A 15,887-nucleotide genomic window follows, 5' to 3' on the forward strand; every position below is an offset into this window, starting at 1 on the left:
GGTGCATAAAGCAAGCCGTGAGACTAAGGACAAAGCTTTCATCCTCGGGGTTCCTCACCTCCATGTATTTACCAACCTAAAGTTTATTTTTTATTTTTATGGAAGTGTTATTACTTATGTATGAATGATTGGATCATTGATCTCTGCTAATTAAGGCAACCTCAGTCTACTTTATCTACTATGGGTATTATTGGGTGGGGCCAAAAGCTCCAATCCTGTACTCATTGGTTGGATCCCCTGGCATTTTTGTTCTTGTGGCTTACCTGGAAGCCCTGGCCACTAGCCAGTAGTTGTCTCATTAGCATGCGAGAAGACTATGCACTCTGAAGAATCTAAGAGATTTAGGAATTGTATTCTAAGAAGCAGGGGCATATAGCAGTAATTGCATTCATTACAACACAAGCTTACCCCTAGGCCACATTCAGATACTGATGGGTACTCCTTATGGAGTATACCCCTTCACCCACACACTGAAGAGAGCCGTTAATTCCATGTGGCTTCACTTTTACAAGGTGGTTTAGAGCAGTAGAGGAGCAGTAGCTTGCTCATACATCAAGTTCATGAACAAAACTGGACTCTCCCAGGATGTGTTAGTTAAAAAAATAGTGTGCACTGAAAACCAGAGAGAATGTTTGTGTAGCCACTTATTGTTAAATATGTGATCCATAACTAGAAAACTTGTTAACCTCTTAAAATAAGAAAACAATGATATCTGGAACCCCAGCCTGGAGGTTGCCTCTATGGGATCCACCTCTAACATTCTTCTCTCCAATGAGAGGGGATCTTAGTGAAGGTTTCCTTCCATTGCTGTGAAGAGACACCATGACTAAGGCAACTCTTATAAAGCACAACATTGAATTGGGGCTGGATTGTGGTTTCAGAGGTTCAGTCCATTATCATCATGGCAGGAAGCAGGGTAGTGTCCAGGCAGACACAGTACTAGAGAAGGAACGGAGAGTACTACATCTTGATCTGAGACCAGCCAGGAGGATACTCCAGTGTCTCTCACTGGGTAGAGCTCGAGCATATATGGTACATCAAAGCCTTGCCTCCACAGTGACACCCACTTCAACAAGGCCACACACCTTCCAAGAGTGCCACTCCCTGGGCCAAGCGTATTCGAACCACCACAGAAAGAGAGAGCATATGGACACAAATGCGGCCAGTTTTAAGCCTAAGGTAGACCACAGGAACACAAATAGCAGGTGGACATAGAAATGTAATACAGGAAGTCTTATACTGAATCAGAACAGGGAAGTCTGAAGCCACCTATGATAGGAAGGATAAATAATAATCCAAAGCCTCCAACAATCCATCTGTCATCTGCTTTGATAGACTCGTGCCTACGCTGCTACAGAATAGGTTTTGTGCAGGGTTTCCTTTGTAACAAGGGCTCCGTTTCTCTTCACTCTTTTTCTTGTTTGCAGCTCTAGACTGAAAATCCCCTCTACATCCAATTCTATTGCACAGTAGGGTGACTATAGTTAACAATAAGATATTATCAACTCAAAGCAGTTAACAGGAGAGAATTTTGAATGTTCCTCCACAATGCAATAAATGTTCCAGGCTGATAGAGACAATTACATCAATTGTTACACAGTGTGTATATGTATCAAAACAGCACACTGCATTCCATAAATATATATAGTTTTAAGTCAATTATAAGTAAGTACTAGAAGAAGTCAAATATTTTATTTGCTTTTAAAATACCCATCCAGGGCGATCGGTAGCTATTTAGTGACTGGGAATGTGTTTGAATGCAGAGCACTGCTGGGCCTGTGTTCAATACCATTATCAGAAAAAAAAAATCTTAACAATGAAAATACCTATTCTGGAACTCAGAGGGGGGCCTACCCATGAGGTGGAGACAGGAAAAAACAAAAAGAAACAAACAAATAAAGCATGCTCTTCAAAGCCTTTTCCTGCTTGAACACACTAGATTCCTTAGGTTGTCAGCCTAAACAATCAGAGGAAGCCCAGATGACACATGCCTTTAAATACAGGGCACAGGATGTTTGAAATGAGGGAGTGAATTCTTCATCCTGCTTCAGTTGCTGTGATCCCTAAACTCTTTGCTTTATATCAAAGCAGGGGAATTCTAGAAGTCTGTGATTACTTAGGAACTTAAATTTGGCGATAATATTAAACATTTCTTTTTAGGAGAAGAGAAATGGCTTTTGTGTCGTGAGCATGTTATATAATATGCATAATGAACATGTTTGTCTCTTTCTTCGACAATGTCAGAATCTATTAAACGACACATTCACAATCTACTTGGGCTTCACTGGTTACTGTTAAGTCAGGATGGATGGAGGCAACTTGGAAATAGAAGGAAGCAGACACGAATCTCCAGAAGCAGAACTGTTCCTTTAGTCAGAACAACAGAAGAGCTGCCCTCTCTCTGAGGCTGTAAGGTCCACCTGTGCACATGTGCCACAGGGAGTTTGGGGTTTCAGAGGATAGAAAAGTGGGCACTTTGGGGATAGACAATTTCATCAGCAGGCCATTTTCCCTGTGGTCTCAGAGTGGTAGATAACAGCAGGTTCGCTGTGTGAAATTCCTTACCGGAAGCCTCCACAGGAATTATAGGTCAAGCCAAATTTCCCATCCAGAGCATCTCAGTTCGCCTGTCGCTTTTAGGCCATTGACCCTTAAGTCAAGAGTTCCTTAAAGGAATACAACCAAGAAGATGGATGCATGTATATCAGTTTGTATGACAATTTACTAGGTAAGCTTTAAAGGAACAATGGCCAAACTGCTCCTGAGATGCCAAGAACGCCCATGGTGGCCCTAGGGGCTGGGTGCTTTGACAGAACAATTCTGAAATAGCTGTCTGTCACTGGGCTGGGGGTGGTGATAACCAGCAGTCATTCAACCTGCAAGATGGGGTTCATCAATAGCCCTAGGCTGGCACGAGGAGCTCAAAGGTTCTGGGAGAAGCACTGGCCACTTCTCCTCAATGGAAGGTTGGAAATACTGATTCTGTTATCAGCAAGAAAACAGCATCAGCAACTGCAGTGGGATAATGATCTCTGCAGCAAGACAGAAGGGTGGGCAAGCCAAAGGCAAGATGAAGTTCCTTCTGAAACACCCTCATCAACACAGGATGCTGCCAGAAGGAGCTGCCCATAATCAGGGTGGGCTTTCCCACTTCAGTTATGGCAAACAGCACAGTTTTTCACAGGAGACTCCCCTGCTCAGGTCATTCTGATTTGTGGCAGGTTGCCATCAAAACCCACCATGAAAGCTGCAGAGGACAAATCCCAAAAGAACCAGTAGCAGGGCAGATGAGCGGCAAACAAGTCGGCCGTGTCAGCAGTGGCAGTTGAGCCAAGCAGAGGTCCCTGGGCAGTTTCCTGCCTGTCCATTTGTCATTAGCTGGGTGGTCAGATGACAGGGAGGCCATTGCCAATGTGGCCTAAGTACGCTCTTCTTTGTGGAGTCAAGGTAAAGATGCCGCAGCCTTCCTCAGTCTGCAATGATTGGTAAGTTCTCGGGCCTGGTTCCTCCAGCACGGCTTGATATGCCCACATGCTCATACTATCCCTAGTTTGAAAACTTTATAGGGGGCACCATTTTTGCTTTTAGAAGTCATTTATTGCCCCGTGTCTTCCAGGCGATGTTGGACAGATGGTTGTGTTTACTTGCGCAGTGAAGTTCAGCGTCTGCCTGCTTCTGGCTTTACATTCAAAATGAAACTAAATGCCGTGCACCTCGAAAAATCCCTTTTACAAAATAACCTGATGTCCATACTAAACTTACCGAAGTGGGAGGTAGGTCCTACAAACAGGTGTCCAGGGGAATAATGTGTCTGTATTCTAGATATGCTTCCGAGCTTGGAGGCTGTTTATAATTCATTGTTGGAGAGTGTCAACAATGATGTTATGTGGTGTTTATATATTTCATGTGATGTTGTATGTATGTACACACATGTATGCGAGATGTGTGTGTGTATCAGTCCTGAATTTTTTCTGTGAAGTAAGCACATAGTTTATAGATTTCGTGATCGTATCTCTTTGACAAACCTGTCTCGAACAATCATGGGATCACACCAGAGAATCTTAGTAAGAATTCCAGGAAGACGGCGTATGATAACCATAGAAATAAAAGAAACTTCTGGATTGCCCTAGTAAAACTGACATTCTTTAACAAAAATTGTTGACCAGTTGCTAGGACTATCTTCCAAGACAGCACATTCGGTGTACAGAAAAGACAGCTATTGATCCTAGTCAAATAATTTTTTTAAAAATTTTCCTATATTTATTCCATGCGTGTGTATGGCATGGGATAGGCGGACTTAAGTGTGGTGCCTGTGGACGGTACTGGAGTTGCAGTTACAAATGGTCGCAACCTGAGGGCTGGGAACGCAACTCATCCTCTGCAAGAACAGTGTAGGCTCTTAACTGCTGAGCCATCTCTCCTGCCCCTCAAGTGATGGTTTTAATTTTAAAAGTTTATCTGTCGAACTGATCATCTATACTTGTTCTGTTCATTTAACTTGTCCTTGAACAGCTCCTTGCTGCTTCAGAAAGGAAACTTATTCTCAAAGGAAAATGAGTTACGGACCTTAAGGGCATGAAAATACAATGCGCTTGGTTCTGTTGACACTTTCCAACAATGAATTATAAACAGCCTCCAAGCAGCAGAAGTGTATCTAGAATACAGATACATTATTCCCCCAGGACACTTGTTTGTAGGACCTACCTCTCACTTTGGTAAGTTTATGTCCATTTGCCAGTTTGAAAGAATTACTTCATTTATTTGAAGATTATGAGTTTTAATATTAGATTATTAAAATTAGAAATAGTAGAAGTAGGGGGTTTTATTTTCTCTCTTTTTTTTTTATGTTGCCAGCCTGGTACCCCTGACCTTGGCAAGGAAGGCAGCCCCTGTGTGTATCTGTTACCTCTGCATACAAATCATTTTTCGAACGTCTCCTTTGGGAAACTGACACACATACAAAGAATGAATGGGGTTCATGTTTCTCTGCAGTGAAGTACTGACAGGCCAGCATAAACCCATTCTTCTCTTATAGGACTCTGAGCTCCAGCTGCCAAGAATGTGCCCTGTACATAAGAGACACTTAGCAAGCAAACTCAGAGGAAATAACTTAATAACTCTCCCGATCCTGCCAAGCGTTAAAAGCTCAATTACGGAGAAGAGGATCCACACACTGTACTTATTCTGTCGTGTTCAGACCCAAAGCTGAGGCGCCGTGAGAGCACAGATGTGCTTATCCCCTGCTGGTGGTCGCGACGATTAGCAAGTTTTTCCAAATGTTAGTTTGGAACTTCATAAGTCAATTTTTGGGGGGGATGTAAACACCTTTTGATCTAAGAATTTGTCAAAGGAAATGTGATTTTTTAAAAATAGGGTTTTGAAAAATTTTGTACATGAGGACTTCATCTAAATCACTGCCATCCCAGGCTCTCCTCCTAATTCTTTCCTTACCCCAACTCATGACCTGTTTTTAAATTACTGTCACACACACACACACACACACACACACACACATATACACACTCACACACACACGTGCATGCACACACATGCACATACATACACATGCAAATGATTTGTACACATACCAGCACACACATAATAAACTCAGGGCTTTCTTGTTTAGTTGTGTGGGTGTGTTTTCGTGTGTATGTGTGTGTGTGTGTGTGTGTGTGTGTGTGTGTGTGTGTGTGTGCTCTTTTTATTAAAGTACATGTTCTGGGAAATCACCAAAAGAGATCACAGCCTTTTTTTGTAAGAATTTAGATGTCATTCCTTTTGGCTTAGTCTCTAATTATATGCAGTAGCATCTCAGAGACATGTAAAGCAGGTTTCATGGTCCCTTGTAAAGTTTTAATAATTCTTACTTTAAAATAAGACTTAGTTTTATTTACTGCCCATTTGTCACAAGGCATTTGCATTTTATATTCTAGTCTCAGGTTGTTGTTTTTTTACATTTCCATTCTTGTATGTGGGTAAGGGGTTGCATGCATGTGCAGGTGCTCATGGATGTCAGAAGATGGGTCAGATCTTTTGAGGCTATAATTACAGATAGTTGTGAGCTACCTGCTATGAATCCTCAGGTTCTCTGTAGGAACAGGGAGTTAAGCGCTGAAGTCTCTCTTCAATACCCCAGTTAAACTTTTCACAGCATATACACCTGAATCTCCCCTACAAAGTTTACCTACAAAAGTGAATGATTTATATTACAGGCAAAAGTCCAAAGCAAGAGGTGGGGGTGGGGGGAGGGGAGGAAAGCCAATTTGACGGACATCCTTGACTGCTTCTCAGTGTGACTGATTGCTTACTCCTTCAGACTGTTCTCTGCGGCACTACACAGACTGTGTCTTAGACAGTCAGATGGATGATGCTACCTATCACTGTTGATCATGCTTGTTCTGAGGTCTGTCCCCTGGACATCATGTCTGTGCTTCCCTGCACTCAAACAAGATGGAGAGGATCCACAACCATTCAAGCAGCTCATGCAGGGGGATGGCCAAGAAGGTGCTTGGCACAGAGGCAGATGGGACCAAAAAAGCCTGTAGTGTTATTTAAGAGGTGTGTATAGCAAAATTAGATTTTTCAATATTAAAATATTTTGTTCCCCAAAAATTAAATATAATATATAGTTTAAATAAGCTATATCCCTTGAGATGATGATGCATCACCTCTAAAGCAATAGACTAACGAAAACCAAAACAGTACTATGGAGGAGAAACTCCTCCTGTGTTGTTGGGCAAGAGAGTTCAAGGAATATGGGCTACTACCACTGCCCTTGGTTACCTCCCAGAATTGGGGAGTAAGGTCCTTTTGCTAAAGACACCATGAACTTCGAACCTAGAACTTTGACATATGAAGCTGGAACTGACTTGAAAACTTCATACTATCAGAAGGTGCTACTCAGGCTGTCTAAGGAGAAAGGCGATCAGTAGTGTAGTCTTACTCAAGTCTATGAATCACCACAACTGGACCAGCAAGATATCCACAGTGGTAGAACAATGACCCTTTTTTCCTGGAGGTAATCAACAACTGTCTGAGACTTAAAGGCCCACTCAGTAGGAGGGAAGTCATGCTTGACACTATAAACTTACTTAATCATCTCCTTGTGACTGGAAAGTCATAAAACCTAGAGAAGAATCTACCTCTTCCAATATAATGTCTGTTTACTAAACCAATATGATGTCTTTTTTCTAAATAACTACCCTGATATCCACAGATTAGTACGTTCTCACTCATCAAAGAAGCTCCTTTTTTTTTCAGCAGAAGGAAACCATAACAGAGATACACATGTAATGAAAATGCAGATAACATGTGACTGTGGGCTACCCAACCCCAACTGATAGATCTACAAGGCAAGTTCTAAACTCAGGGCTTAGCAAGAATCATGCAAGAGGGAGTAGAAAGACTGTGAAGTCAGATGCCCAGGACACCCATTAATAAATAGATTGTGTTTCCTAGACATACTAGGTGAAAGCCATCCATCAAGTCTCAACAGTATGATTGCCTGAACAAGACAAATGTCAGAAATGGCAATACCAGTTGACTTACCAATTCTAATGTCAAATTCCACACAATTCCACTCCTAGAGAAAGAGCAGCAGGAGATTCATGACTTCTGAGAGAGGGAGAATGAGTTGCATCCAGGGAGAAACTCCCATATAGGTTGTCCCATTCCAAGTGGCCAGCCCTAGATACATACATGTCTAAACCAAGCTAAATAGAGTCAGGAAGTGGTGTGTGTGTGTGTGTGTGTGTGTGTGTGTGTGTGTGTGTGTGTGTGTTTAATGCTGAGACCTGGACATGATTTACCGAGCATAGTCATTTCTCTTGTTAGCTATTCCGATTAAGCTTATTTTTATCTCTTGTATTCTTAAAACACTTGGCAAAAAGAAATCTCTGTTTCCAGTTGAGTCATATTTTTTTACCATCACAGATCTGCTCCGTGTAAATTGAAGGTGAAACGAGGGGAATATTTGCTTATTTCTTACTTGTACTTTGTTCAATGTCTTTGATTTGGTTTTGATTTTTTTGAAGGAAATCCAAAACACTGTAGCTCAGGGTATCCCTAAACACTTGGTCCTCCTGTCTTGATGTTCTGAGTGCCACCATTTACAACTGCCGATTTTTAACATTGAACCTTCTGAAGGTGAGTTTGTACTATCCAAGACTAGAATAAAGATGTCTTCCGTGGTTATTTGGGACATATTCGACCCTTAAAGACATTATAATATTTTTTAAAACTTACGTGTCATGTATATGTGTTGCCTGCATGCATATCTATTTATGGTGTGTATTTCTGGTGCCTATGGAAACCAGAAAAAAAAACATAAGTGGTTGTAAGCTGCCATGTGAGTGCTGTAAATCAGACCTGGATCCTATGGAAGGGCAGCCAGTGCTCTTAACCAATGGACTATCTCTCTTGCTTCATGCTATAAGTGTTTGTTTATTTGTTTCTTTGATTGAATGACTGACTGATTGATTCATAGCTCATTTGTAGATATCTAAGTGATAACTTGGTCACACTAAGCTCCCTTCAATTCTTAACACCACTTCTTCATCCCCTGCTGTTTACTTCTTTGAACCCCATCCCACATTCTCTATCGGAGGGTCTGCCAGCCACAGTGCCTTGCCTTAGAAAGGCTCACAACAGGGAAGTCAGGCTATCAAAAAAGCTCTCTCTGTTTCTAGAGAGTAGGCCAATGGAACAAGCTCACATGTTTGGAATTGGCTACTTATAATTCTCTGTGATAATTTATTCTTTGCAAAATGCTTGGTTCAGTCATGGAGATGGTCTTAGTTCTTTTGGTTCAAGAAAAATGAAACACTCAGAGTGAAATAGGAAAAGAAACCAACCCCAAAATGTGCACACCTTTTAACCTCTAGTGCTTACTGAACTCAGCCAAGACCACAGCTGCTGAGCAGAGGATAAAATGATGGTTACTAATTACCACAACACATAATGTGGCTGCCTGTGCTTGTAAGAGAGGACTCTGAATAGGCCTTTCTTGAATTTGTTTAGAAGGCTTCTTTGGAAATTCTTTGTAGTGTGTAATTTTCTAACTAAGCATAGAATAGACATTTTATAATGGTTTAAATGCCAGGCAGTCATTTAAAGACACCCTGCTATTAATTCCACTTAAATCCGCCCCTCCCATTCTTGTGAGAGAGATAAATACAGATGGAAACATGATGGCCAAGGTAAGAATAGGCAGTGCCACTGGCCTGAGTTTGCTGGCCACTCTCTTGACTGAGGCCCCTCAGGGAGAAATGTTGATGGGGGTCTCAGGAGATAGCCTCACATAATCCCACGTTTTCTCTTTTATTTGTGTTTGAGATTGCCATATGATAGAGGCAGTATTGGGAGAAAGGAGCTAAGAAATAGGATACGCAAGTGGGGGAAGTATAAGCGAAGAATATAAATAAAGCTGTTTATTTGAGATTTGGAAGGCACAAGTACACAGAAGGCACAGGCAGCTATAGAGAGAGCTAGAGGTGTTTGTGTTCCAATCTATCAACATTGGAGTCCGGACCGCTCTGTTGCTTAGCTTATGTCTTCTGTCTGGGGTCAACAGGTGTCTCCCTCTGGGGTCTTAGCATGTAGAAGCAAGCCCTGGGTCCCAAACTTCACTGTCACAGATGTTTCTGGTCTTCACCTTCTTGGCCTATTAGAAGATTTGACACACCTATCACAAACTCTGCTGGAGAACACAAACTCTGGAGAGCAGGTGCTCTTTAGAGATACTGTACATTGATACACCCTCGTTGTTCAAATAATCTAATCTATGATAACGGCTGAACTGATGGAAGATCCACGGGTCATTGAGAATTCAGACAAGGCTTTCTTATCGCGTTTTATTTTGGCTGTCCTGCCTTCCCCAGGCTTACTCTGTTTAGTATTTCTCTGCCCTTAGAAACTTCCCGAAATTACATTACTTAAGGAATCATCTCTGTCAGAATATTGCATCAGATAAAATCAACAGCTTGAATTCTTAAAAGCCATTCATTTATTTATTGTGTGTGTTTGGCCTGGACTGTGTGTGTACCTGGTGTCAACAGAGGTCAGAAGAAGGCATTTCATCCTCTTGGATCTGGAATCACAGATGGTTGTGAGTCACGGTATGGGTGCTGGGCAGCAACCCTGGGCAATTTGTAAAAGCAACAAGTGCTCTTAACCACTGACCCATGACTCTCCACCCCTTAACTTCTCCTTTTCTTCATCCCACCTAATGGGAATTAGGTTATAGTTTTCTTTAAATTTATTAAAAGAGAGCAAGTTGGGAGTAGTTCATATTTAAAACAACCCCTTCACAGCCATTAAAACAGAAAGTATAAATTTTACCTTACAGTATTTGGTATTTTCTAAATAAAATGCAAGCTTTGCTATTTAACATAAGGTATCTTTGTAAGACTAACTAAAGAAGTCTATACTTGAGCATCTAAATAAGCATACTAATCATGGTTAGAGACTTTTTGTCTTCAGGGAATTCCCTTTGGCTATTGAATAGTATTGTGCAACTGTATGCTTTAGTAGAATTAAAGTAAACAGGGGGGTACTCATTGAAATTATTATTTTAAATATGAACTCATTAAGTCATCAATGGGGAAGAAAGCCGGAGCTAGTATCGTGAGTCTCTGATGGTCTGTCCATTCTACTTTGTGAACAAAAGTGCTTGTAACGTATTAGCTTCTACTTGTAATAACTGCTGATAGTGAAGCCTAGTGCCTACAGGAGGGTGTGAGGACATGAGATGGCTCCTGCTCATAAGCCTTAAGCTTGTCTCTGGCAGGCCTCCACAGGAGCTCCTGTAGAACTAGTAGAATATCCCTTAGAGATAAAAATTCTGGTGGCCACACAGCTATCCAAGACCATCCCCTGTGTCCCGCTAGATTAACTTTCTCTGTACACATGTGTCAATTGCTGACCCTAGACAGATTATATAACTAAGGTGAGGGATAGAAGGCTGGAGTCAGCAGAAACATCTTAAGGTGGACAGTTGGGGCAGTGTTAGGAGACAGTTCTGGAATCCTTTTGGGTCTCTATGCCAAGCGTTATATTGGAGGAACATAGGGTGGTAGTGACACCCAGTGGCTTGGATCTTCAGTAGCATGTCCAGGCGACTGTATGGCTCACCTCGAAAGGAGGAGTACTCATCTCCAGAAGAAGTCCATGATGAAAAGTACAAACTGATGAAAACTCTGTACGGAAATAGAATTGAGGCATACAGATGAAATGTGTAGATCCAAGGGACTCTGTGGAGCGCAGTGAGCCAGGGCATCCCGGGCTGCCACAGCAGAGGTACACAGAGAATCAGTCTTCAAACAAACAAACAAAATCAACTCGCAAAGTAAAGCTATAACTTTCAGGCTAATAAAAATCCTTAGTTAACCCTTAAAATTTATTATCACAAGGAATTTTCCTTGTTTGCTTGCTTTCTTTTCTTTCTTTCTTACTTCCTTCCCTTCCTTCCCTCCTTCCTTCCCTCCTTCCTTCCCTCCTTCCTTCCCTCCTTCCTTCTTCCTTCCTTCCTTCCTTCCCTCCTTCCTTCCTTCCTTCTTCCTTCCTTCCTTCCTTCCCTCCTTCCTTCTTCCTTCCTTCCTTCCTTCCCTCCTTCCTTCCTTCCTTCTTCCTTCCTTCCTTCCTTCCTTCCTTCCTTCCTTCCTTCTTCCTTCCTTCCTTCCTTCCTTCCTTCCTTCCTTCCTTGTTTCTCTCTCTCTCTCTCTCTCTCTCTCTCTCTCTCTCTCTCTCTCTCTCTCTCTCTCATTTTCCAGAATGGAAGTAGCTATGTCCTTCCTGCTGGTGTCCCTAAGTAGCTATGGAACCTATAGAAACTATGAAGCCCCAAGTACTTTAGCCGCTCAACTCCCACTGCATAAAACCCTGCCATGAAAAAGGAGAAAAAAAGAGATAAGAAAGAAAGATATAGCTAAGGAAATGAAACATTGCTACTGATCGACTAGATTCCAAGGTGACTCAAGCACAACAGTATGAAAGTGTGTGACTTTTCTAATGAACACCAGTCGTTTTCCCTTGTGACCCTGCTCAGTTACTGGGAGAAACAAGGTAGACTCGTGGCTTTTTCTGGGGGTTGTAGAAGTACAAGGCATTTTTTAAAAATATGTGTGAGAGGAGGGCGGCAATGGGGGGAGGATGGGGAGGGGAACACCCATAAAAAAGGGGAGGGGGAGGGGTTAAGGGGATGTTGGCCTGTAAACCGGGAAAGGGAATAACACTCGAAATGTAAATAAGAAATACTCAAGTTAATTAAAAATAAATAAATAAATAAAATCAATGCTGAGAAAAAAAATATGTGTGAGTACACTGTTGTTCTCTTTAGACACAAAAGAAGAGGGCATCCTATTACAAATGGTTATGAGCCACCATGTGATTGCTGGGAGTTGAACTCAGAACCTTTGGAAGAGCAGTCAGTGCTCTTAACCAGTGAGCCATCACTGTAGCTCCACAGGTCAATTTTTTAACATTGTGTATATAATTTTCAGGCCTTCACCATTCCACACAGACAAGTAGCCTGAGATGGCCATGAATGGAGCACTTCAAATTTCCTGGGCTTTGTTTTGCTTTCAAGAACGTGGGCTTTGTGGGGAGATGGTTGGGCTTGTCCACTGACTGCACTGTGTACAAGCTGAGACAAGCTTTGCTGTGGCACGTTTTGTTTCTATGAAGTGGGTCTTGCTCTCTAGCCTCGGTTGACTTCAAGCATACTCTCAGTCTGCCTAAGCTCTCCGAGTGCTGGGGTTACCCACGTGAACCCCATGCCAGATTTCTCCGAAAGCTTTTGGAACCTACTTCTTCACTTGGGAAGAACAGCTGTTAGCATTTAGTGGCAGCCACAGTCTATGCACAGTTCCCAGCGCACCGCTTGTCAGCGGGCAGACATTCCCAAACTCTTGCTTTCAAAATTTTATAACTGGCCATGCACGAGAGCCACCTGGAAGAAAAAAAAAATGGAGGATTTTAACACTTGTAACTGGTTCTCATCCCCTTAAATATTGGAAATAGGCCGAAGACATTGTAACTAAGAACTATGTTCTTAAAGCGCTTTTACTCCATGGCCTGGAGAGTGAGGTGCTACTGTCTTGTGAAGGGGTGTTTATTGATTTGATGATCTGTTTGAGTTTACTCCATGAGGTAATCTGTAGTAAGCTTTTAATTCTATGTGCCTTAAAGGAGGCGATGAAGCACAGCCATGTTAATAGTCAACTTTACATGATGTAGCATGTGCCCACATGGTATCTTGCACGGGGTCATAAGAAGCAAAACTGGGCTGAATCATGCACTCCTACCTCAGATACCTCACAGAAGGAAAACAAGTTGGAAAAGGATTCAGAAATAACATGCTGGAGCCATGAGACTGGCCTGAGAACACAGTCCTTAAAGCATTAACAGAGTTCTGTGACACTGGAATGATGACATTGGTTCCCAGCCAATCTGGTATCCTAATACCTAATGAGCCTGAATCTAAACACGGATATAAATATGAGGCTACGATACCCATCCCTCCCTGCAGAGGCATGAACAGGCAGAGCTGTGGACTAGCCCCACATCTATGCAGTTTAACTTCTCTGTCACCTTATCTTCAACCCTGATGTAGCTCTTCTGATAAACCTGGGAAGCCTGTCGGTCTGAGGGTAGGAAAGGGGCAGCTTGACCTCAGTCTCAGAGCTCATCCTGATTTTCAGTCTACAGGGCTGAGCCAGCTTTGCTGCCCTCAAGGTCTAGAGTGTCTCTTGGGTCCCACTGTGTCCCAGATTTTTGTACTAGTCTTTAACCACACTCTCTGCTGCTTTGCCTTCCCATGAGCCCTCTAGAAGGCCAGAGTGTCTTCGCTTCTGTTTGCTCTTGCAGAAACGGAGAGGAAACAAGAAGGGAAAACAGCCACTGGTCTCAGAATATACTTGCCACAAAACCAGCCTCCTTAATCTACCCATCTTCTGAGTGTGCATGTATTATTGCCAATAGAGAACAGACAGTTATCTGGGGATTTTCAGAAGCACCAAGAAGTGAAGAATGACTAAATGAATGTTATCTTTAGTGGCTGGGTGAACTCAAGGAGGAAAAATGGTTGGATAAAAAGGTCAATGCTTCCGCAACTCCCTGCAGCCATGAATAACAGTTGCTAAGGCTGAAGCATATATTCTCTAGTTATTTTTCCGTCTCAAACATTGCACCACTGGGAAATACATCATTATTGCTTAATGGAAATGGATATTCAGGATGTTTCTATGGTTCTGCTTTCTCCCACCCAAACCAGAGAATCGGGCCTTGTATATGTGTCCTGTTTTGCGGTTGTTGGCTGCTGTAAGTTTGTAAATGGATATTTCACTCGTGTATCTTTGCTTTCCTTCCCTCTGTGCTTTCAAAGAGAACAGCTTTTTCCTTCTAGTTTAGAAGTGGGTGGGTGTGGCTGAGAGCTATCCCGTTCATTGAGAATACTAACAAGCCGCTGCGTTAGGAAGAACCAAGGGAAGTAGTAGTTATTCCAACAGAGCTACAGGATATCTTCGTCCTTTAAGGGAGAAAGCCACTGCCATTCCTTTCCTTACGCTTCCTCCCATCTCTTTTCAGACAAAACCTGTTGCATTTGCAGTTCGGACCAATGTCAGGTACAGCGCAGCCCAGGAGGATGACGTCCCGGTGCCCGGCATGGCCATCTCATTCGAGGCAAAAGATTTTCTGCATGTTAAGGAAGTAAGGAACATGTGTTTCTTTCCGTGTGATTTCTCACCTTCAGCTCCCCCTTACTCAGTGCTGTGAATGGTTTAGTTCTAGCTGCCATTGTATAACACAGCTAAATCAGTAGCACAGAGCCTTTTCCGATATAAAGAAACTTTTAATGTGGAAAGGAGTCAGAGGCTCCTAGTAGGATCGCCAGGGCCCCTTTGGGCTTTGTGCCCCAGAAATTAGGAACTATTTTGCCAAGTGATCCATTTTTATGTGTGCCCTGCCTTTTATGTCTTGATGATTTACCTTGATTGACTATATGTGATTTTTTTCTGCTGTCTGATGTTGGAGTCATGTATAGAGAGTATTTTTTCTCCTTTTTTCTTTTCTTCTTCTTCTTTTCTTTTTTTAAATGAGACGAAATTTCATTCTGTGGCCTAGGTTGGCCTAGAATCTTTTATGTGGCCCAGGCTCTGAAACTTACCATAGCCCAGTCTGGCCTCAAATTTGCTACAATTCCCTATTCCCCACCCTCCCTGCACTTCATTCACCTGGGTGCTGGGATTCCAATTGTGCGCTGCTATGCCTGCCTCCCGGGACACCGGGGAGGCATCATTTCCACAGCAGAACGGAATGGTGGGAATTAGAGCAAGAGACAAAAAGCTGATGCCAAGAAAATGCCTGTTCCCCTAAGCAGACAAGGACAGTCTGTACATTGGAAAAATTCAGCAATCAGCCTTAATTACATTTTGTTTGGTGTCCACATGTCACATGCGTGCTCTGTCGGACATAATCATTCTTCCTAGAGTGCACATAGCTCTTTTTGGGGGAGGGGACGGGGGAATTTAGAGTTGGAGGCATTCCCACAGGGAGAGTGTGAAAATTAACTGGCCCATGCTGGTGCAGTGAAGGAGGCTAGTGAACTCACAATGCAGAACTCTTAGACAAAGGTGTGAGAGAGGACATGAGAAAGGGAAAGCAACGTATTCAGAAACCAAGGTGAGCATCCACAGGAACAAAGTTAGACTAAGACAGAGACTTTCCTTGATGCCAATATTTTGAGCGGGATCATTTTGTACTATGGAAAGAAAACCCATGAGCATTCTGCGAAATGCCTGAGAATAGATCCCGAAGTTTCAAGATACATATCCACCTGCAAGAGACAAGCTGTGGGCATCCACATCAGGAAAACCACATGTGTATACTCT

The 15,887-nt window shown here is 42.5% G+C and overlaps 1 protein-coding gene across 20 annotated transcripts in view; it reads left to right on the forward strand.

Moving 5' to 3' along the window:
• Positions 1-15,887, forward strand: part of Cacnb2 (calcium voltage-gated channel auxiliary subunit beta 2) — a 346,804-nt gene that overhangs the window by 301,169 nt on the left and 29,748 nt on the right. For all 20 annotated transcript variants that reach the window (XM_087589666.1, XM_087589670.1, XM_087589669.1 and 17 more), the window contains 1 exon segment: positions 14,584-14,706. In XM_087589666.1, the coding sequence (XP_087445792.1) occupies positions 14,584-14,706 (123 nt within the window).

This window comes from Rattus norvegicus, chromosome 17, assembly GCF_021556685.1.
Source record: "Rattus norvegicus strain SHRSP/BbbUtx chromosome 17, alternate assembly SHRSP_T2T, whole genome shotgun sequence".
In the NCBI taxonomy this organism is placed as follows: Eukaryota; Metazoa; Chordata; class Mammalia; order Rodentia; family Muridae; genus Rattus; species Rattus norvegicus.